At 41.1% G+C, this 22,278-nt stretch overlaps 1 protein-coding gene across 2 annotated transcripts; it reads right to left on the minus strand.

The window, feature by feature from the left end:
* Positions 1–200: 200 nt before the first annotated feature.
* On the minus strand, positions 201–15,687 carry ZNF354C (zinc finger protein 354C). Of its 2 annotated transcripts, XM_053567199.1 has the most exons (6): positions 15,402–15,687; positions 14,036–14,098; positions 9,566–9,671; positions 4,510–4,636; positions 3,915–4,010; positions 201–2,320 (listed from the first exon to the last, which is right to left on the minus strand). In XM_053567199.1, exons 3-6 carry the CDS (start codon positions 9,638–9,640, stop codon positions 915–917), a joined length of 1,704 nt encoding a protein of 567 aa, XP_053423174.1. In that variant the 5' UTR covers positions 9,641–9,671; positions 14,036–14,098; positions 15,402–15,687; the 3' UTR covers positions 201–914. The 2 variants fall into 2 exon arrangements, with proteins under 2 accessions (XP_053423174.1, XP_053423175.1); XM_053567200.1 differs by lacking the exon at positions 9,566–9,671.
* Positions 15,688–22,278: the final 6,591 nt, after the last annotated feature.

Raw genomic sequence — 22,278 nt, forward strand, 5'->3', positions numbered from 1 at the left:
CTGTGATTACATCCCTGTACCTAGCCTTGGCAACAGAGCAAGACCCTGACTCTTAAAAAAGAAAAGAAATGATAAAGGAAAGTAAGAAAGTCTTCATTTGGGCAAAATTTTAATTCTAAAAATGAAATTCTAAATTAATAAAGTTGAATTTTTTAATCATAAAGGGCTTTGAAAAAATGTTTTTCAAAACTGGATGTTTATATGTGTGTAAATGTATACACTCACATATATGCATTCTGTATTTGTACACTTATGTATATTACTTGCTGTTGCAGCAGCTCATATAAAGAACTTTATTATTTCCCTGTGAATAGTCAAATTTAAATAACTCTTTCTTATCTTTGGCATCTCCACATGAAAAGGCAAGCTTCCTATGTCAGCCTATCATTTTAGAAAACAAAGTCCCATACTTATTCACATTATTAATAACTCAATGACTGTTTTCAGAAGAAAAGTCATGTCTTGAAGCTTACTCTAATAAAGAGAATGTGGTCTAAGGAGAGAAACAAAACTTACGTTCAACTATTTTTCATCATTTTATAAAAAGACCTTTTACATTTTTCTATGAATTAAAAAATTATTTGTAGATTTTCAGAAACCCTAGAATTTATGGTTCTTTTAAAACTTGACAAATTGGGCTCAAAGGGGTAGGGCGCCAGCCCCATATGTTGGAGGTGGCAGGTTCAAACCCAGCCCGGGTCAAAAACTACAAAAAAAAAAAAAAAAAAAGAACTTGACAAGTTGAGGATCTTTATATTTTCACTGATTAATTTTACCATTACTTAGTGGTAACTAGCATATTCCCTGTAGGAGAAGTAAAAGACTTAAATTGTTAGAAGTTTGTATCCTATTTATATTTGTCCTGATTATTCTCCATGTAGAAGTCTTAGATTATTTGAGATGAACTAAACCTCCTAGGGCTTATCTCCTCTAAGAAATCTCTGATATGGAGTAAGGGAGGAGCTGTTCACAAAAGGTTTCCCATATTCCTTCCATGTAAACAGCTTTTCTTTATAGTGAACTTTTTTATGTCTACAGAGGTTTGATCTATAACTATAGGCTTTTCCACATTCCATACATTTATAGAGTTTCTCTCCAGTGTGGATTCGCTCATGTTCAGTGAGGAATGAATACTGGCTGAAAGCTTTTCCACATTGATTACACTGATAGGGTTTCTCTCCAGTATGAATTCTCTGATGCCTATAAAGGTTGGATTTGCAACCAAAGGCTTTCCCACATTCTTCACATGTATAAAGTTTTTCCCCAGTATGAATTTTCCGATGTTCATTAAAAGATGAATACTGGTTGAAGGTTTTCTTACATTCATTACATTGATAGGGTTTTTGTCCAGTATGAATTCTCTGATGTTCAATAAGGGTTGCAATGCGTGTGAAGGTTCTCCCACATTCCAAGCATTTACACAATTGTTCTCCAGTATGAAGTTTCTGATGTTCAGCTAGAGATGTAAACTGGCTGTAACCTTTCCCACACTCATTACATTTATAGGGTTTCTCACCTGTATGGATTCTTTGATGTCTGTGAAGTTTTGCTCTACAATTGAAGGCCTTCTCACATTCACTACATTTATAGAGTTTCTCTCCAGTATGAATTCTCTGATGTACAGTCAGGGTGGAACACTGGCTGAAGGCTTTGCCACATTCCTTACACCGATAGGGCTTCTCTCCAGTGTGTACTCTGAGATGTTTGATAAGGGTTGAACTGTTGCTAAATGCTTTTTCACACTCATTACATTTGTAAGGTTTCTCTCCAGTGTGAATTCTTTGATGAGAAAGAAGGGATGATCTATGGTTGAAGGTCTTCTCACACTCATTACATTTGTAGGGTTTCTCACCAGTATGAATTCTCTGATGTTCAATAAGATAAAGACTCTGGTTGAAGCTTTTCCCACATTCACTACAGATATAAGGTTTTTCTCCTGGGTAAATCTGGAGGCATCTTCTTAGATTAAAAGTCTGTTTAAAATCTTCCCCAAAAGTATAATTCATACGGGGTACACTTTCTATAGGAACATTTTGTTGCGTAACAAGAATTGTATTTGTAAATAAGCTTTCCCCCAATTCAAGACTTGTATGGTTTCCATCTCCACTGATGGTTTTCTCAAGTGAGGCTACCCTTTCCCTAAGAGGTTTCCTCTCTTGTTCCTGTTCTATATTGCTCTCAGATTCCACAGCTTCTCCAAAGTTGATGACCCCATGACTATACTTAGTTGATTCTTTCTTTATTATTCCCCAAGAGGTTTCTTCCATAAACATGTCATGTCTGGGAGGCAATCCTTCTATTTCAGGCCAGGTCTTGAAACCTGAAATAAATCAGAAGTATTTATGCTTCCCCTGCTGGAAAAAACAAACTGATACATCAGTAGGGCACAAAATTAGCAACAATACTCATAAAACAGGTTTGCAAACATCTGATCTCAAATATAGACTTGAATCTGGAGGAAAACATAATGGAAAGAAAGATAAATGGGTAAAAGAGTGATGTGGGAGAATAAACTAGGTACTTTAACACTAAAAATGAAGAGACTGATCCCTGAGAAATGTAAAGTAAGACAGAACAGGCTTAGCAGAAGACATGAGGCTACAGAAAATGTAAGATGATAAACTTAAATACTGTGGGATACTTCAGTTTATGAGCATTTTCCAGTCTGCATATACTAAGCAACGAAACAGACAACTTGTCTTTATTCTCTCCTTCCTACTCATATGTTACTTTCATCATTTTCCCATGCTTTTTCTGAAACTCCATACTCAGTAATTGTTAAATATTCAGATTGTTTCCCTTAAACTTTATATAGTTTCATATATGTTTGTGATTTCCTATCATAATGTGTCAAAAGGTAGACAGTCTGTAAAAAGAGGACATTGAGAACCAGGCACAGTGGCTCACCCCTGTAATCCTAGAATTTTGAAAGGCTGAAGAGGGAGGATTATTTGCAGCCAGAAGTGGGAGACTAGCCTGAGAAATGTAATGAAACCCCATCTCTAAAAAATACAGAAAAAAATTAACCAGACTCAGTTGAGTATGCCGTAGTCCCTGCTATACAGGAGGGTGAGGCAGGAGGACTGCTCAAGCTCAGGAGCTCGAGGTTGCAGTGAGCTATGATGATACCACTGCACTCTACCCTGACTCAGAAAAAAAAAGAGGACATTCAGGTTTAAAAAATTACAACAGCCCTGGGCAGTGCCTGTGGCTCAAAGGAGTGGGGCACCAGCCCCATATGCTGGAGTTGGTGGACTCACACCCAGCCCCGGCCAAAAACCACAAAAAAAAAATTACAACAGCCCCAAAATGTGACTGTGTGTGGACAATATTTGATCTAAGTTCAAGATGTGATGCACATTATAAAAAAAGAGAAAAATATGGAGTAAATCACCCAACCTATGCCTGATTATTAGAGGAGTAACAATTTTCTTCTTCCTACCCTTTTATCACCTTTCTCCTTTTTATTTGAACATGAGGAGAAATACATATATTCATTTCTTCTAATAAACTAGAACCAGAAGACTGAAAAGATTCTCTTTGTAGGAATCTTTTGAGAATAATGAAAATCCATAAAAGATTTGAAGTCAGTGTCTTAAATTTCTGAAATACGCCCAAGCCCCAAGCTCAGTTCTGATTCTAGATGAATTTAGCATGAGCTGAGGTGTGAGTATTCTAACTTAAAACTTGGTTTTATGTAATAAATCCATAATTGGAAATAGATTAAAATTAAGTCATTGCAATTAGGTAATTGTGTGTACTTGAATAATTTACACAACTCAAAATTAAATCTAATTGGCCCTGACCATCTCAACAGGGCTCCGTATTTCCAAGAAAGTTTCCAGAGTACTGTCTCCTCCTGACCAGCGCATCTATAACAACTCCCTGTGCCTAGTTCCCAGTCTCTCACTCACCTATGCAGGAGTCTGAAGGGACTTCTCCTTCCACAGTGCAGGGATCCTCTCCTTGTTGCAACTGGCAGATCACCTTTGGCATTGAAAATGGAATCCCTGCTCATGAGGAAAGAAATGGAGTTTGAACAACTGGCATGAAGAGCAATCCTGGACTCAATACCACTCACTCTTAACCTCCAAGGCAAAGAAAGCAAGGCTTAGGAGGCAGAGTAGCCGCACTGGCACTATTGGGGGTTCTGGAGCTTTCAGGATGTGTGTCATGAGGGAGGACTCATTTCAGAAACAATATAAGGCCCTGGCAATGAACACTTCTAAAATGGGGCATTTCTATGTTTTCCAGAATCTAAAACGGGATTTAGTCATTGGCCCATTCCAAAGCAGAAACTCTGATTGGGGACTGAGTGTGAGGAAGAGCAGAGAAGGAGAAAAGAATAGCAAGAAGGGCATCACAACGAAAGTGTACACTTTCAACTCCACAGCAATTTAACCTTTCCCAGGCGCACATCTGGGGAGAAAACTACAGACGTTGACCCTCAAAGACAAAGCTGGAAGGTGTTCCTACAACAGATTCTTCAGTATCCGCAAAACTCCTTACCCAGTGAGGCCAGGTTGTTGTAGTTCTCCAGCATCACTTCTCGGTACAAGGTTCTCTGGGCAGAGTCCAGGTGCAACCACTCATCCTGGCTAAAGAGCACAGCCACATCCCTGAATGTCACAGACTCCTGTAACAGCAAACCCATTCCTGTTCACAGACCACCATCTTCCACAGAAGGCGACACTGGGATGTGTAGCAATCAATTGTGAAACTGTCTCATGAATTCTAAGTATTTCAAATCAACTAGTTATGCAATGTTTTGAACCACCCATTAACTAATTAATTAAGCAAGTATTTATTGAGTACCAATTAGGGGTAAAGACACATGGGTGTCCTCACATAGGTGAGGAGAAGAGCAGGGATAGGGGAAAAAGGCAAAGTCCTTGCCAACAGGTGAAATAAATTCCCCAACCTGGGGTCTTTGTAAGAGACTGAACATACGTGTTTACGTCTTCCTTTCCACTCAAAATCCAAATAAAATAATATAAGTCAGAATATATTTAGAGAAATGGTGGGAAACTTGGAAAATGCCATCAGAACAAAACCATAAAGGAATATGGGAGATATAAAGCAAAAAAAAAAAATAGAATCAGTTAATAATTATGGAATACATTAGAGACTATGATACAAACTTTGTCTGTAGTATTTAAGTCTCATAAAAATCCTGTAAGTAAAATACTATAATTAAATCATTTTGCAGATGAAGAAACAACTTTACAATGGTTAAATAACCTTCTCAAGGTCATTTACTGTTAGGAAATTGTGGCGCTAGAATTTGAATTCAGGTAAACAGCCCTCTAAGATGGGTTTCCATTAACTATGACAATTAAAAGAACTAAATGACCTGAAAGGCTACACAGGTGCAAGAGGGAAGTGTTGAGAAAGTAAGTTCTTCAGTAAGAACCCCAGTTAAGCCCCAAAGCGTGAGAAAGCAAGAGGCTGGGCAGACAGCCTCTCTTGTATGAAAGAACTAAGGGAAGTAAAATTGGGTACAATGCTTTAGTGGACACTTTGCTGAGAATATATCAAAATGTAAAAAATGTAAAACATACATCACTTTGTCCCTGTACTTCACAAGAAATAATCACACAACTGGGTAGGAATGCTTGCTCAAGGATGCTTACTGCAATATTACTTTAAGTAAATGGTTGTGATGAGCTGAACAATGAATCTGTAAATGTTACATGTATGACAAAAGGGACTTTGGGATCTGTTTAAATAAAAAATCTCCTGATGGTAGATTACCTTGGATGATTATCCAGGCAGATCTGACGTAATCACAACAATCCTTGTAAGAACCCAAGAGGAATTAGTCAGATTTAAGTACTATGCTTTGAAGATGGACAAAGGGCCACAAGCCAAGGACTGCAGCCAACCACCAGAAGGAGAAATCTGAGGATACAGGTTTTCCCTGCAGAGCCTTCAGAAGGAAACAGCCCTGCTGACAGCTTCACCTTAAGCCAGTAAAACTGATTTCAGACATCTGACTTCCAGAACCATAAGGGAATAAATTTATGTTGTTTTAAGCCACGGAGTTTGTGGTAATTTATTACAGTAGCAATAGGAAATAGAAACAATGCCAGAGAGTTGAAGTCAACCTACACTGGTACCGATAAGAGAAGGGATAAGCGAACTATAGTACATTTATTCCATGAAATATTATGCGGCCATTAAATAGAATGAGGTAAATCTCTATGCTGACATTGGAATTTGACCTTGACATATTATTGATTCACATGAAAAAGCAAGCTACAGAACAGTCTACATTTGTTAAAAGAAAAAGTTCATCCGTTTATACATATGCATGGCATATTCAAAAATGCCCGGAAGAATACAAGCTCTCACCCTGATTATTCTTTGATATATGTGGAGATGGGAGAAAAGCAATCTTTCACTTTTTACTTCATGCCCTTCCATTAGGCTTACATTTCCCCCCCTCTCTGTTCCTTTCTTTGGAATTTTTTTATATTCCAATTTAATTTATATGTTGACTTTTTGGTTACGCCATTTTGCATTTTTAGTGATCACCCTGAGAATGATAATATACATTCTTGGGATTTCACAGTATTCAAAGATAATGTTTCATTTCACATTGAACACCAGAACCTTGTAAGTATATAGGACACCACTACCTCTTATTTGTGCTATAACTGTTATGAAGATTTTTCCCAGTTCAGACTTGACAGGACTCACTAGAGTTCACTGAGCGTACTTACATAAAGCTTTTCTTTAAAGGCAAAGTACAACGTCTCAAGAGAAAAAAAGAGAGCAGGGAAGCCAAGAGACCTTCCAGGCCCAGTCTCCCTTAGTTGCACACACAGACTATGCCTTGTCTCTGGATCTGTGTGAAGAATCTTGGTTTGGGGAGAGCTCAAAGGAAGAACTCTCATCAAGGGTATTTTGTATATTCAAGCGAGGCTTGTCAAATCATTTAGGCCAGTTGCAAGCAATAGTAAATAAGTTTACCAGAGATAGCCAGGGGCATTTAGATTTTAAACAAGACACAGGCTGCCCTTATATTGTTTCGGCCAAGAGTCTATAAATAGAGATGCAAGCATCCCCAGTGATGAAGAGAGAGCTTTTCCAGTACTGATGAAAACGAATTCCATCTCCACAGTTGTCATATACATGACATCTACCTATGTTATAAATCCCATAATGAAATATTATAATTTTGCTTTAAAAAGTCATATGCATTGGGCGGCGCCCAGGCTCAGTGAGTAGGGCGCTGGCCCCATATGCCAAGGGTGGCGGGTTCAAACCCAGCCCTGGCCAAACTGCAACACAAAAATAGCCGGGCATTGTGGCGGGCGCCTGTAGTCCCAGCTGCTCGGGAGGCTGAGGCAAGAGAATCGCTTAAGCCCAAGAGTTAGAGGTTGCAGTGAGCTGTGTGACGCCACGGCTACCAGAGGGCGGTACAGTGAGACTCTTGTCTCTACAAAAAAAAAAGTCGTATGCATTTTAAACAAATTGAGAGAACTAAGAATTTTATTTGAATAGCTACCATTTCTAATGCTCTTCATTCCTTCCTAAAATCAGAGTTCCCATCTGGCCTATTTTCCTTTTAGCTTGAAGAATGTCCTTTAGCATGCCATATAGTGTAGGCTTGCTGGCAATGAATTAACTTAATTTTCCTTTGTTCTGAAAATGCCGTTTTTTCACCTTCATTCTTGAAGAATATTTTCATCGGAATAGAATTCCAGGTTGATATTTTCCTTCTTCAGCATGTAAAATGTCACTCTATTGTCTTCTGGCCTTTGTTGTTTCTGATGAGAAACTGTAGGACTGCTAATTTGGGTTGGGAAGGAATATTTAACATATCAGCTGTGTTCTTTCTAATTCTTTCTATTCCTTAGCATGTATCTGTTTTCCTTTTGTTTAAAAAACAGGCAAAAGAAGGGCGGCACCTGTGGTTCAGTGGGTAGGGCGCCAGCCTCATATACCGAGGGTAGTGGTTTCAAACCCAGTCCCAGCCAAACTGCAACAAAAAATAGCCGGGCATTGTGGTGGACGCCTGTAGTCCCAGCTACTCGGGAGGCTGAGGCAAGAGAATCGCCTAAGCCCAGGAGTTGGAGGTTACTGTGAGCTGTCATGCCACAGCACTCTACTGAGGGTGATAAAGTGAGACTCTTGTCTCTAAAAAAACAAAAAGAAAACAGGCAGAAGAACCCCTTCCTGTGTAATTGGATATGAATTCTGAAATATATCCTAAGTTGCATCAGTTTACTTTCTTTCTTTCCAGAGATTTTTTTAATGCAAATATACATATGTACATGTATCCTTTTCTAATGGAACAAGTTCAATACTGCTTTACTTGTATGTAGTGTCTAATGGATTCTGTCACATCTGCATAAACAGACCTCTTTCTTTTTAATCACTATGTAGGGTGGCTATAGAGTTTGTGACCTTTATAATAAATAAATTCCATAATTTATTGTATTACCTACATAATTCATTTGACCATTTCCCTTAGTGATGGGTATTTAGATGTTTTCTTGTTTTTGCTGACGCAATGCACAATGGTCAATCTCACGCAGATTATCTCTGGGTACATGTACACCTACATTTATAAGAGAAACTGCTAGAAACTGAACTAATCGGGTCAAAGTTGATGCACATTTTCAACTCTTAACAGATGTGGAAGGCTATATTGGTGTCCACAAAGACAACACCAACTTATCTCCCATTTCACATGTTCTTCGTATAATGTGACATTGACATTTCTCCCACTGAGAAGTGAATTCTAAATTTCCTTTCCTTGAACTTGTGCAAGAGCTTCTAAGTGCTGTAACCCGTGAAATTCAGTGGAAGTGATGCTATGTGACTTCCAAGGAGAGGCAGTAGAAGAAGACACGTTTCAGCTGGCTAACTGGACGGTCACTTTTGGAGCCTTGCCACCATGCTGTAAGCCTAAGACACACGAGAGATGACAGTAGACGTTCCATCCGATAGTCCTGCCTATGGTCTCAGCCATGAGCTAAGAGCAGGTACTGACTACTATACATGTGAGACTTTAGAGGATTCTAGCCTTTAAAGATTCAAGTCTTTAAATCTCTCAGCTGAGACTCCAGACTTTGAGTGGTAAGCTGTTTCTATAATTTAAAATTACTAAATAATTAGAATGCCAGCAGGAGAAGAAAGAGAAAATGCAGAAGAGGGAATATCTGAAGTAATAATGGCTGGAGAAATTTCTAAAATTAATGACAGATATCAAATCACAAATCCAGAAAGCTCAGTGTACCTCAGTGAGCTATGCATACCTAGGCAATCATATTCAATCTGCAGAAAAACAAAGTCAAAGAGAAAACCTTTAAATACACACAATAAAACACTGTGCCTATAGAGGAACAAGGATAAGAATCACAGTAAATCTTATTAGCAACAATGTAGATAAGAAGACAGTGAAATGAATTTAAAGTGTTAAATGCTCTTCCCGGGATGCTGTCTAGGGGCACTCAGAATGGTACAGCGTTTGACATACCGTTGTAGGCTTTCCTACAATATAGCCTCTAACACAACTAGGCTGTCCCAAATCCCTGGTAATAGAATTGTTTACCTTTATACCAAGAAGGTTGAGAAAGCACCAAAATCTGCATGTGGTGTGTGCCCAGGCAGACTTCGAGGGGTTCATGCTATGAGACCTAAAGTTCCTATGAGGCTGTCTAAAACAAAAAAAAAACATGTCAGCGGGGCACATGGTCCATGTGTGCTAAATGTGTTTGTGACAGGATCAAGCATGCTTTCCTTATTGAGCAGAAAATCACTGTGAAAGTGTTGAAGGCACAGCGTAGGGTCAGAAAGCTAAATAAGAAAATGAAGCTTTTTTGAGTAATAAAAAATAAAAGACAAAAAAAATAATAAAGTGTTGAATGAAAAAATTGCCAACCTAGAATTCTATAGTCTGTGAAATTTCGTTCTTCAAAAGGGATGAGAATTAGAGACTTTATCAGACAAAAAAAAAAACAAACCCAAAAAACGAGAGAATTCATTACCAACAGACCTGCCTTCCAAGGAATGATAGATGCTCTTTAGGGAGAAAGAAAATAATATAGGTCAGAAATTTGAATCTACATAAAGATAAGAGGAATGAAAGAGAAGGAATAAATGACAAACTAGAATATTGTATTTTTCATATTCTTAATTGATTTAAAGATAACTGCTTGTATTAATACTAACAGTGTCCCAGGTGATTACAGCGTATAGATGAGTGAAACAAATGATAGCAACGTCACAGAAATGAGGGGAAAGAACTGGGGATGCTCACTGGTAAAGCACTTGTACTACCCAGGAAACGGTACGTTATTTGAAGGTGGACTTGTACTAGTTCTAAGTTTATATTAAAAAGTACAGGGTAACCACTAAATATTTTTTTTAAAAAAGATGCATAACTGATACACAGAGACAGCAGAAAGGTCCCTGGTTGCCATACTGATATAAATGAATGACTGAATAGGAAGAAGTGACAATCTTCCATGCAGATTTCCAAATATTTTATGTAGATTCCCTCAAGGAATAACTCGCCACTCCTTAAATGTGGGCTGTACATAGTGTCTTCCATCCAAAGACGACTACATGGGATAGAAAAAGAAGGTAAAACTTTATAATGGAGAAACCTGATGAACACGACCTTAGCTGATCAAGGTCAACGTCAACAGTGATAAATCATGTAATGAGTATGAAATTTTGGTAGGATGTCATGAGATAACACTTTACCTCTGTAGTTTTCCTCCTCGAGATCCATAATCCTAGCTTAATAAAGAGAAAAACATCAGAAAAATTATAATACAGTGAGGTGGCCTAGAAAATACCTAAAGAATACTCCTCAAAACCATTATGGTCATTACCAACAAGGAAAGTCTGAAAGTGTCACAGCCAACAGGAACCTGAGGAGACATGAAAACTCCACGTAACATGATATGCTGGATGGGTTCCTTGAACAGAAAGAGGACATTAGGTAAAAACTAAAGAAATGTGAATATAGACTTGAGTTAATAACACTGTATGAATATTGCTTTATAGATTGTAACAAATGGACCATACTAATGTGAGATGTTCATATGGGAAAAGTGGCTGCAAGTATATGGTAACTATGCAATTTTTCTTTAACCTAAAACTGTTGTAAAAAATTTAAGATTATTCTTTTTAACAATATGGACAATACCTAAACAAGGTACTAAATACTGCAAAAAACAACGTAATTAAGAAACCATGACCATTAAGCAATCAGTGCCAAGTTCCATGTACCCTTCCCTAGATGATAAATTATGTAATGGAAACAGATAAGCAACAGTTATGAAATGTACAAAGAGCCTATTCCCACCCCCACCCCGCATATTACACTTTTTTTGCTACTTAATTTTTCTAACAGGCAGAAGAGAGAACTTTATCCCTCAGTACTCTTAATTAGGACAGAAGTTGAGATTAGATATTACTATTGAACTGACTCAAATGGGGTATTATAAGGCCTATAATTGGGTCACCCTAGATCTTTAAGAGACTTAATTGAAAGGGTTAGATATTGAATTAGTTGTCCACAAAAGACTTGATGCCAAGTTGCAAACAAACTCTTGTGTATATATGAGTTTAAATAAGGCAGGAAATCTCAGATATGTATAGAGCCCTACCTTTGGGCAGAGGGTAGCCCAGATAATAGCTGGGTGTTGCTTTACACTCCATTTTGCCGCTCTTTTATTTTGCTTTCCTAAGATGTCCATTTCCTTGTAATTAAGGAATCAAAGTAAAGCCCAGCCTAGTGAGTGAAGCACACCAAACTTAGTAGGTCCTAAAATACTGTTGCTGCTGATAATAATAGTAACACCCAGCATTTATTGATATTTTATTAAGTATATCCACTATTCTCTGCTTTCTCAGACCATAATGGTAACAGTATATAGGCTGTCTTGTCTGGATTCAAAAGCCGACTGTGTTACCTTGACCAAGTTACTTGCTTCTCTGTGGCTCAGTTTCCTCATCTGTAAAATTTAGTCCTCTTATGACAGCGGTTCTCAACCTATGGGTTGTGACGCCTTTGGGGGTCGAAAGACTCTTTCATAGGGGTCACTTAAATACATCCTGCATTTTACAGGATCTACACAGTAAATGTAGTTATTACTGATATCAATGTTCACACCGACTCAAGAGGAATGTATAGTGTGCCAAAAAAATGTTTACACATTTTAAGAAAGGAAAAAACTGTATTAAATTTGTAATAGTCAAGTCACATTTGACTTCTGTCTGCAATTATAAGAGGTGCTCAATGTGAATTGTATTCATCTTTCGTTATTGGTATATATTGATGGGCGGTGCCTGGGGCTCAGTGGGTAGGGTGCTGGCCCCACATGGGGCGGGTGGGGGGCGCAGGTTTGAACTGGGCCCCAGCCAAACTGCACAAAAAATAGCTGGGTTTTGTGGCAGGTGCCTGTAGTCCCAGCGACTCAGGAGGCTGAGGCAGGAGAATCGCCTAAGCCCAGGAGTTGGAGGTTGCTGTGAGCTGTGATGCCACAGCACTCTACTAAGAGCAATAAAGTGAGATTCTGTCTCTAAAAAAAAAAGAAGATATATTGAGTATTACAAATTTAATACAGTTTTTTCTTTGCTTAAAATGTGTATACATTTTTTTGGAACCCTCTGTATTATTAACCCCACTTAAGGAAGCATAGAGAGATAAAATAACTTGATCAGAGTCACATCCCTACCTTGGATCTGAAATCATGAAGTCATATTCTAGAGTCCACATGTTTAGCCTCTAGGCTACCACTACTTTTTGGAAAGCAGGCAGTGGAAAACAGAGGTTTCGGGGTATGGCAGAAAATCTGCACAAAGGAGGCAATGAGGAAAGGGAGCCAGTGTTGTGGGAAAGATGGGACTTCCACATGGAAACACTGAATAAAGGATTGGGAATGACAAACTGGAACTTTATGAAAAAGATCTGGCCTGAGAATAGAGATTTGGGGAAAATATTCAGAAAGCAGATGGTTTAAGTAATGAAAATGAATCTCAACAGGGAAAGAACAAAAAATAAAAAAAGGGCCCTGGTAGGGAGTCTAAGAAGTGGGGGGGAGGGGAAGGAAAGGACCAGAGAAGGTGGTAAAAGTACTGATTAATCAGATAAGAGGGACAATTGGCACCTTAGCTCTTGCCTGTAATCCCAGCACTATGTGAGCCTGAGGCAGGAGGATCCTAAGTGCCTAGGAGTTCAAGACCAGCCTAGGCAACACAGTGAATCCCTGTCTGTACAAAAAATTGAAAAAAAAAAAAAAAAAATAGGTGTGGTGACACATGTCTCTAATCCTTGCTACTTGGAAGACTGAGGTAGGAGGATTGCTTGAGCCCAGGAGCTCAAGTGAGCAGTAAGGCAGTAAGCTATAACTGTACCACTGAACTCCGGACTGTGGGCAGAGCAAGACCCTGTCTCACAAATTAAAAAAAAAAAAAAAGGACATTTGGACAGTGTAACCTCATAGTTACACTAGGCAGACAAAGGTTCCAGGCCCATGAACTCCCAGTGCCCCACGCTGACTCCTTCTGGGATGCCTTTAGTCTTCCCAGTTCCGGCCTTTAGCATCAACTCAAAATATCCTTGCTTCTTGGATGTTTCCCTTGACATTTAATCACATTTCCTAGATGAGTACCATGAACTCCCAAGAAAGGAAATAACATTTTTCATCTTTGTAATCCCAGTGTGCTGCACAGGATCCTGTGCATGGTCAGTGCTTAATAAATGGTTATCAAGGGTGTCTTTCCCCCCTTCCATGTCTTTGCCCCAAATGTGACTATATCCTCTGTGAAGTTAAAGCCTGCCTAATACCCCATATTCCTCACCAAGCACCTATTACAGCAGAAAGCATATATGTTCAAATTTTGGTAACAAATTGAGTTTGGGGTATGTCAAAAGTGTTCTGGGAACAAAAGAGGCAGATTCTTCTATAGTCCCTGGATATGCCCCAGGGACTGGACAAAGTATGGAAATGTGTCTACCATTTTTGAATCCAGAAGACAATTAACAAAAAAGACAAACTTCACTTACTGTCATCTGAGTAGACAAATCCACTGCCATTGCTTCCTTCTTAGTTTTCCTGTCAAGGTAGATCTGGAAAGAAAAAAAGGTGTCATGAGGAACTCTGGTGTCAAGGGATGTATTGAAGAAAGTAAGTTACAACCACCCATAATGGCCAACAGCTTCCAACAAAGTCACCCCACGTAAATAATGTGAACCAAGCAGAAAGAGCATTTACCAAGCCAATCTGCCAACCTCCATCCTTTCCTTGCCCTAATTTCTGCACATCGCCACCTTAAGGCCCATTAGCGACCTGTAAGCAAACTGTGACTCACCCACAGATATCCAGTCATTAGACAGCTTTATACTACACACTCTAGCACTCACAGTGAATGTGAAGCTTTTGGGGATGCCACTTTTGAACTTAGCTAGCCTATTCTAAACTTGCTTGCCTTGCCTGCCCTTCCCTCCCTGTAGGAACTGCAGTAGAGATTTGACCATATCCCCCCACCTCTCTGCTTCCTAATGGGCCCCAGGGCTTGGCCCTACCCTGGAGTGCTGTGTTTTCTCTAAGGAACTGTGAATATAATACACAGTAAACTTTGCAGTCTCTCTCTCCAGGTCTGGGTCTGGCCTTATCATATCCCACCTAAGGTAATATGATTTTTTTTTTTGTGGAGACAGAGTCTCACTCTATGGCCCTCGGCAGAGTGCGTGGCCTCACACAGCTCACAGCAACCTCCAACCCCACCCAAGACACACGTGGCTGTTCCCCCTCTTAAATCACAGCAGGACACAGCTTCCCAGACAGCCCAGGTAGGAGGGGTGGAAACCCCACCTGACTACAGAGAGCAAGGGAAGAAGATGCCAGAAGCAGCTTCTGAATGAACCTGCAGTGCCTGAAGAGGGAAAACCTGTGGAGAAAAACTGCAGTGGAAGTACTCCCACACCTCCTCCATGCCAAGAAATCGTGAATGCTTCCAGTGGGTTATTTTTAATCTTCACAACACCTCTATAAATACTGCTGCTCCACTGTCCATATGTCAGGGAGACTGAGAACTAGGGAGCCATGACCTGCCCAAAGTCACCAAGAAGAAAAATAATAGAGGTAGGAAGGGCAATCCTGGTCCGAGTCCATGTTCGGCAAATTACCTAGCCACTCCGAGCCTCGGTTTGTTCATCCGTAAAATGGGAAGCGTACAGCCAACGCATCTGTTATCTGAGGTTTGATGAGTTAATTGATTGTAGGCGCTAGCCTAGGGCCTGGCATGGGTACCTTCTCTGTAGGTATTAGCTATTGTTTTTATTATTTCCGTTTCATTAAGAAATGTCAGAAAAGCGGCCACAAAGGACGGACAGACACGCATCCCCGCGGTCCCGGCACAGCCCAGCTCACCTGGCAGGGGCGCTCCCTCCGCGCGGGCCTCCGGGGTGCCAGCGCGACGCCCCACAGGGCCCGGCCACCCAGGCCGCCCGCAGACCAGCGGCTCTGGACCCCCTGGCCGCGCGGACCCTGCCAAGGCTCCGCACGCTGCCCCACTTGCTCGGCTAGAGGCGCAGGCTCCAACTGCAGTCCAGTAGAGGCCACCGGGAGCGCTTCAGCCCCAGGTGGACGGTCCTCGCGGAGCCAGGAAGCAGCACGCCAGGAGACCCCCACAAAGGCCGCGAGCTGTTCCGGTAGCCCCGACTCCCCCCAGAGAACTACGACTCCCGGCATGCCTCGGGTCCCCGCCGCCGTGCTTCCCAGAGGGCCACGCGGTGCGCGCGGTGACTTCTGGGTGACGAAAAGCCCTTGCCCAGCGAGCTATTTTCCTGCGAGGGAGAGCGCCGGCTCCAGAGCTCCTGCTGCGGGAGATGCTGCGTGAGTCAGCGGCGGGATTGTCCTGTTAGCAGGCAAAACGATTTGGAAAAACAATCATTTAGCTTTTTTTTTTTTTGAGACCGAGTCTCACTTTGTCACCCTTGGTAGAGTGCATTGGCGTCACAGCTCACAGCAACCTCCAGCTCCTGGGCTTAGGGGATCCTCCTGCCTCAGCCTCCTGAGTAGCTGAGACTACAGGCGCCTGCCACAATGTCCGGCTATTTTTTGTTGCAGTTTGGCCAGGGCTGGGTTTGAACCCACCACCCTGGGTATATGGGGCTGGTGTCCTTTTGAGATTTAGAGTCTCCTTTTGTCGCCGGGGGCTAGGGTATAATGGCTGATGAAGCGAGCTCCCTGCCTCAGCCCCCCGAGTAGCTGGCTCTGAAGGCGCTGGCCACCATTGGTCTTCGCCTGGGCCTCCCAAAGTACGGGGGATTACAGGCGTGAACCGCTGGCGCTGTCCAGAACTCTTTCGGATGCATTAAGGAGTATCAGTGTGCCATTGCTCCCACCACTCCTGATGATTGTTTTCAATTATTTTAATGCGTACCAAACACGGAAGGTAACGTATGCATAGGTGGGTTTTTAGAATAATAAAATGAATACCCACATACCCCAAACTTCCTTGGCTTTACCATATTTTGGAAGCCTATGCCACAAGGTTCTCCATTTTCCTGAGTTGCTTACAGTATTCCCTTGTTTAGTTTGATGATTACTTCATATGCATCTGCCTCTAAACATTAAATTTTACTTTTGCAAGGTTTTTTGATCTTTATGTGAACAAAATGTTAAATGTATATGTGTATATATATATATATATATATATATATATATATATGTGTGTGTGTGTGTATATATATTCATTCCACCCCCCTTCGGTTATTGCTCAACACAAACACTTTTAAATTCGTCTAAATGCATCCAAAGTTCATCACAAACACTTTTAAATTCATCTAAATACATCCAAAATTCATTCATTTTCATTACAGGATTCCATTCATTCGTTCAACTTTAAAAAAAAATGATATAATATTGAACACCTATCTTGTGCCTGGCATTGTTCCAGATTCTAGAAATACACCAGTGAGCAAAAACTGGCAAAACCTGTGCACATATGCAGCTTGAATTCTACTGGGGGAGAGAAAAGACAGGTTATAAACAAGAATATTAATGAGCTATTTTATGAAAAAAAGGAACCTGTTTTGAGATAGTGATGAGTGTAAAGGAGATCAAAATATTTCACCCCAAAATGTACTTCTTTGACATATTTTTGAGATGGCTATTTAGAGTGCTTGCAGACAGGAACAGCCCTACAAAGCTGTCTTTTGTAGAGGAGACTTCTATCTGTAGAGGAAATAAAGTGAAATAAACAACAGATGTGAATAGGCTGGCTTTCTCTGAGGTCTTCCCTTGTCCAGATCTAGGAAAGATTTACTGAGAGTTTGACACCTTTGAAAATCTGACAGAGAAACTTTAACCACAGGTTACCATCTATTTGCAACCTGTGAGGTTACATCTGCAAACAAGACCACTTTTTCTCCAGATATTTTCTCTTCTCCCTCCCATAACCTGTCTTTGCCATAATTCAAATCCCTATTATTCCTGTAACCTCAAGATGATATGAAAGTGTCAACCGTCTTGCTTTCCTCTGAGTTTTTATATTTTGTATGACCCTTATGCTTACATGCACATTAACAAAACTTGTATGCCTTTTTCTCCTGTTAATCTGTCTTATCAGTTTCTTTTATAAGAGAATCAAAATTATCAAACCTTCAGGGGACAAATTTAAACTTCCTTAGAAGTGCTAACAAGAATAAGAATGGGAACAGTAACTCAGGAGAAAAGGAGGTTTTACAAAATTGGTTAAGAAACATTTCACTGAGAAAGTGGTGGAAAGAAAGACCTACAGAAAATGAGGAGGGAGCCACATTAAGTATTTGTGGGAAGGCTCTGGCAGAATGAAAAGCTGATTCACATGCCATGAGATGATGGCCTGTTGAAAGAACAATAAGGATGTGTTACCGCCCAACCAGATTCATTGCCTGCTGCTCATGAGGAAGCCAATACACCGAGACAACAGGGGTTATAGCAGAGAAAGGTGCCGTGTGAGAAGATGGAGGAATATCTCAAATTCATATTTCAGAGAATTTGGGAGAAAGGGTTGTGGTGGGCAACAGGCTAAGGAATTGGGTCTGCTGATGGGCTGGGAATAAACTCATAGGATTAGGAAGTAGAAATTGTCATCTTGTGCTAAGTCAGTTCCCTGAGCCTCAAGACCAGTTGAGTTGGTTCCTTAGGCCACTGGTCTTGTTTTGTCAGTCTACCAGGATGTAGGGTCTGGAGGGTATCTCAAAGACGGGTCTTAGGTTTCACAAGGGTAATTTATCTGTGGGAGCAATGAACAAAGCTAAGAATCTTTATGACTATCAGCTATGTGAGTCCTGAGTAGTAAGCAATTATAGGAAAGCAAGCTAGGAAGCAATGGCTGGTATATATGTGTATATACATATGTATGTATACACACACGCATGCACACACACATACATTATGGCTATATCTTTGTGGTATTTGGGTCCCTACCATTGTTCTTAACCTTATAGCCTTTTATTATTTTTATAAAGGATAGTTTCAGATATTGTTGCTGAAGCAGAAAGAAATAGGCGAGAGTCATAGGGGACCAGAAGCAAGGGGGCCAGAATGTGTGGGCACTTTTTGGATTTTGTCACTAAATTTTAAACTGGATGAGATGAGGATGTTCTGAGAGTGGAGAGTCACAAAAACTCTCTTCATGGCAAGCCTTCAGTCAGTTTGTCTGAGTTCTCTTTTTAATTGTTGAAAGTGGGGGGCACTCCATCGGCAGAGATCTTATAGACCACCAAGGCTTGTACGAAAGGTCTTTATTGGTGGGGGGGGTGTTGCAGGACAACACCAAGGAGGAGTGAGGGAAGAAAGAGAGAGAGGGGAGAAAAGAGAGAGAGAGGAAAGGGGGAGAGAGACCAAGACCGAGAGAGACAGAGAGGAGAGAGAGGGGAGAGAGAGAGAGAGCATGCGTGCGAGAGAGAGTTATATAGGTTTGGTTAGGGGAAGTCTTAGAATGGTGATGGGAGGGTAGAATAGCCAATAAGGAGTTACTGCCCTGGCCAGAAGAGGCATTAGGGGCAGGCCATAGTTAATCTTGGTCTGTAGAAAGTAGGAGGGGCTTTTCTGGGGCAATTACCTAACAATTGTCCTCCAACCTATCTTTGGCCCACCCAGCCCAATCTTTGCAAATAATTCTGATAAGTTAGTTTAGCAAGAATCTCCCCACCCTTGATATCTGATCACCCTTAATATCTGATAGAGTTCATCATCCCCAGCCTTTGTTGTGTTAGCAAGAATGCTGTAAGGCCAGTTTAGCAAGAATTCCCCTGCTCTTGGTATCTCTCCTTAGTAATTGCCCATCCACATGACCCCCCCTCAACCAGATTCTTGGCTATAAATCTCCACTTGTCCTGTTGTATTTGCAGTCAATCCAAGTCTCTCTCCCCTATTGCAATGCCCCTACTGTACCACCCTTGAATGAAGTCTTTCTTACCTCAATGTAAGAATAATTTTTTAACAAGAGATGTGCTCTGGCTTCTGTTTTTATTTATTTTTATTTATTTACTTTTTTTGAGACAGAATCTCACTCTGTTGCCCAGGCTAGAGTGCTGTGACATCAGCCAAGCTCACAGTAGCCACAAATTCCTGTGTTCAAGTGATCCTCCTGCCTCCACCTTCCAAGTAGCTGGGATTATGGGCTCCTGCCACAGGTCTGGCTAATTTTTCTATTTTTAGTAGAGATGGGGTCTTGCTTTTGTTCAGGCTGGACTCGCACTCCTGCAATCAAGTGATCCTCCTGGCTTTCCCATAGTGCTTGCTGTGCTTAGAATAAAGTGAAGGGCTCAAGGAAAAAGCGTAAATACTAAGATTCATTAGGCTATTCTGGATTCTCTGTGAGAAAAGACAGCATTTGGAAATGAGTAGAGTTACTATGAGAAGAGCTTGGATTCTGAATGCATTTTGGAAGTAGAGCTGATGAGTGGTGTAGAAGAAAGAGAAGAGACAGATGATGCTGGAATTTTGGAGCTGAGCATCTGAAGGAAGTAAATTGCCATTAACTGAGACTGGGAAAACTATGGAAAGAGTAGGTCTGGAAGGGGCCAGTGACAAGGGATGAAGGATAAAGATAGGAGAAATGAGTTATGAATACACTAAATTTGAGAAAGCTATTAGACATCCAGCAAGGATTTTGTGGAGCCCATTGTGTATATGAGTCTTGAGTACAGAATCAAGGTCAAGTGATATGAACTTGATAATCATGTAAATAGTATAAAACTATGTGCTCAGAAGGATAGGATTAGAGATGTAAAAGGGAAATAATTCAAAGTCTTATCCCCTGAAGCAATTTCTTTATTAAAGATCTGGAACATGAGGATGATCCTATAAAAGAGAAGTCTAAGGAAATTCAACAGAATATGATATCCTGTAATATAAGAGAAATATTGGTCTTTGTCTCCAGCTGATGGCACAGAGCTTCTAAAACCCTTGTAATTTCCTCTTTTGTTATGATATTTGAGTTTTATACTATTAACAGAAAAACATCAAATGTTACAGTAATTTATAGAAGCTTTTTCTGAGCTAAATATGAGTGACCACAGCTAGGGAGAGGTCCTGAGAAAGTGGTCCTAGGGTAGTCAAGTTATAATTTGGTTTTATGTACGTTAGGAGACAGGAATTGTAGGTAAAATTAGAAATTGATACATGGAAGGTGTACACTGGTTTGGCCTCAAAAGGCAGGGCACCTCAAAGTGGAGGGCTTATAGATTATAGGCAGATTCAGAGATTCTTTAATTTGTAATTGGTTGAGAGAGTTAAGCTTTTTGTAAGCTTAGAGTCAGTAGAAGGGAATGTACAAGGGATGTTACGTCCCTGTTAGAGTTCTTTTGGAGGGTCTAAAACCACCTATATTAAAGTAATGTAGGGTCATAAGGCAAAAGCTGTGATAGAAGTCTGATTTCTCCAGAAGAAAAGGCACAGCTAAGAGTTAGCCAGACAGGCCCGGACCTCTGTAAAGCTGCGCTGCAATCAGCGATCAGCGCCTGGACCTTGTAAGAGCTGCGCACAATCAGCGATCAGCACCCAGACCTCCGTAAGAGCTGTGCTTTGATCAGTGATCCGCGCCCGGACCCCTGTAAGAGCTGCACTGCAATCAGAAATCAGTGCCCGTACCTCCATAAGAGCTGCGCGCAATCAGCTATTGGCACCTGGACGTCTGTAAGAGCTGCACACAATCAGTGATCAGCAGCCGGACCTCGTAAGAGCTGTGCCGTGATCAGCGATCTGCCCCCACCCAGACCCTGGTAAGACCTGTGCCCGCTGGGCCTCTGCAAGCCCTGGCCAGCAATTCTGGGAGCCGTGCAACCCTGCTTCCTCCCTTCTGTACCCTCCCTGCCTCCACATTGGCCTGCTTGTCTGGCCAGGGACTTTGGTAGCCGCCTGCCCGACGGAGCCCTCCTCCCTCTGTGCAGAGCCCTTCTCCTGGCTAGAGACTGCTGGAGCCTTGGGCTCTCTAAGCCAAAGTCACTGGGCATGAGGCACTCCCAGAACCATGTGCGCCACCCCCTGCCCTGTTGCTGGATCCAGTTGTGTCACACTCAGGAGCTGCTCCCACAACCAGAATTCCCTGGCTGGGGCAGCCCCAGAGGAGCTACACAGGGTCACTCCCTACAAAGATCCAGCAACAATAGAGTGATCCCGCTTGGGTCTAATCTTGGAGAGGCACCTCCCAAACTCTGAGGCCAGCTAGAGGCAACGGTGAAAACACAATCATGAGGCAAAATCAATGGATAAACTCTGGCAATATGAATAATCAGAGTAGATCAACTCCCCTAAGGATCAATGGGGCAGACACAGCACAAGATCCCATGCACAAACAAATAGCTGAGATGTCAGAAATCAAATTCAGAATCTAGATAGCAAATAAGATCGAACTAGAATTCCAAGCACTAACCCAAAAGATATCTCAAGAATTCAACGAATTCAAAGACCAAATGACCAAAGAGTTTGACACATTGAGATAAGAAGTTGCAGCCCTCAAAGATCTGAGCAACACAGTAGAATCCCTCAATAACAGAATGGAGCAAGCAGAAGAAAGGATTTCTGACATTGAAGACAAAGCTTTCAAACACTCCCAAACTCTCAAAGAGGAAGAGAAATGCAGGGCAAAAACAGATCACTCTCTCAGAGACCTCTGGGATAATTCAAAGAAAACCAATATTCGTCTTACAGGGATCCCCAAAAGTGATGAAGTGGCTTCACAAAACACAGAGTCCCTTCTGCATGAGATTATGAAAGAGAACTTTCCAGACATGCCAAGAGATTCTGAAATTCA

This window comes from Nycticebus coucang, chromosome 17, assembly GCF_027406575.1.
Source record: "Nycticebus coucang isolate mNycCou1 chromosome 17, mNycCou1.pri, whole genome shotgun sequence".
NCBI lineage: Eukaryota > Metazoa > Chordata > Mammalia > Primates > Lorisidae > Nycticebus > Nycticebus coucang.

What these genes read in the sequence shown, in the direction of transcription:
- ZNF354C (XM_053567199.1), bottom strand. Translation starts at nt 9,640, where the DNA reads ATGAACCCCTCGAAGTCTGCCTGGGCACACACCACATGCAGATTTTGG. An exon ending in TCAACCTTCTTGGTATAAAG is followed by an intron (nt 4,637 to 9,565) that starts GTAAACAATTCT and finishes TTGCTGTTACAG; the next exon opens with GAGTCTGTGACATTCAGGGA. An exon ending in CCCTTCAGACTCCTGCATAG is followed by an intron (nt 2,321 to 3,914) that starts GTGAGTGAGAGA and finishes GATTTATTTCAG; the next exon opens with GTTTCAAGACCTGGCCTGAA.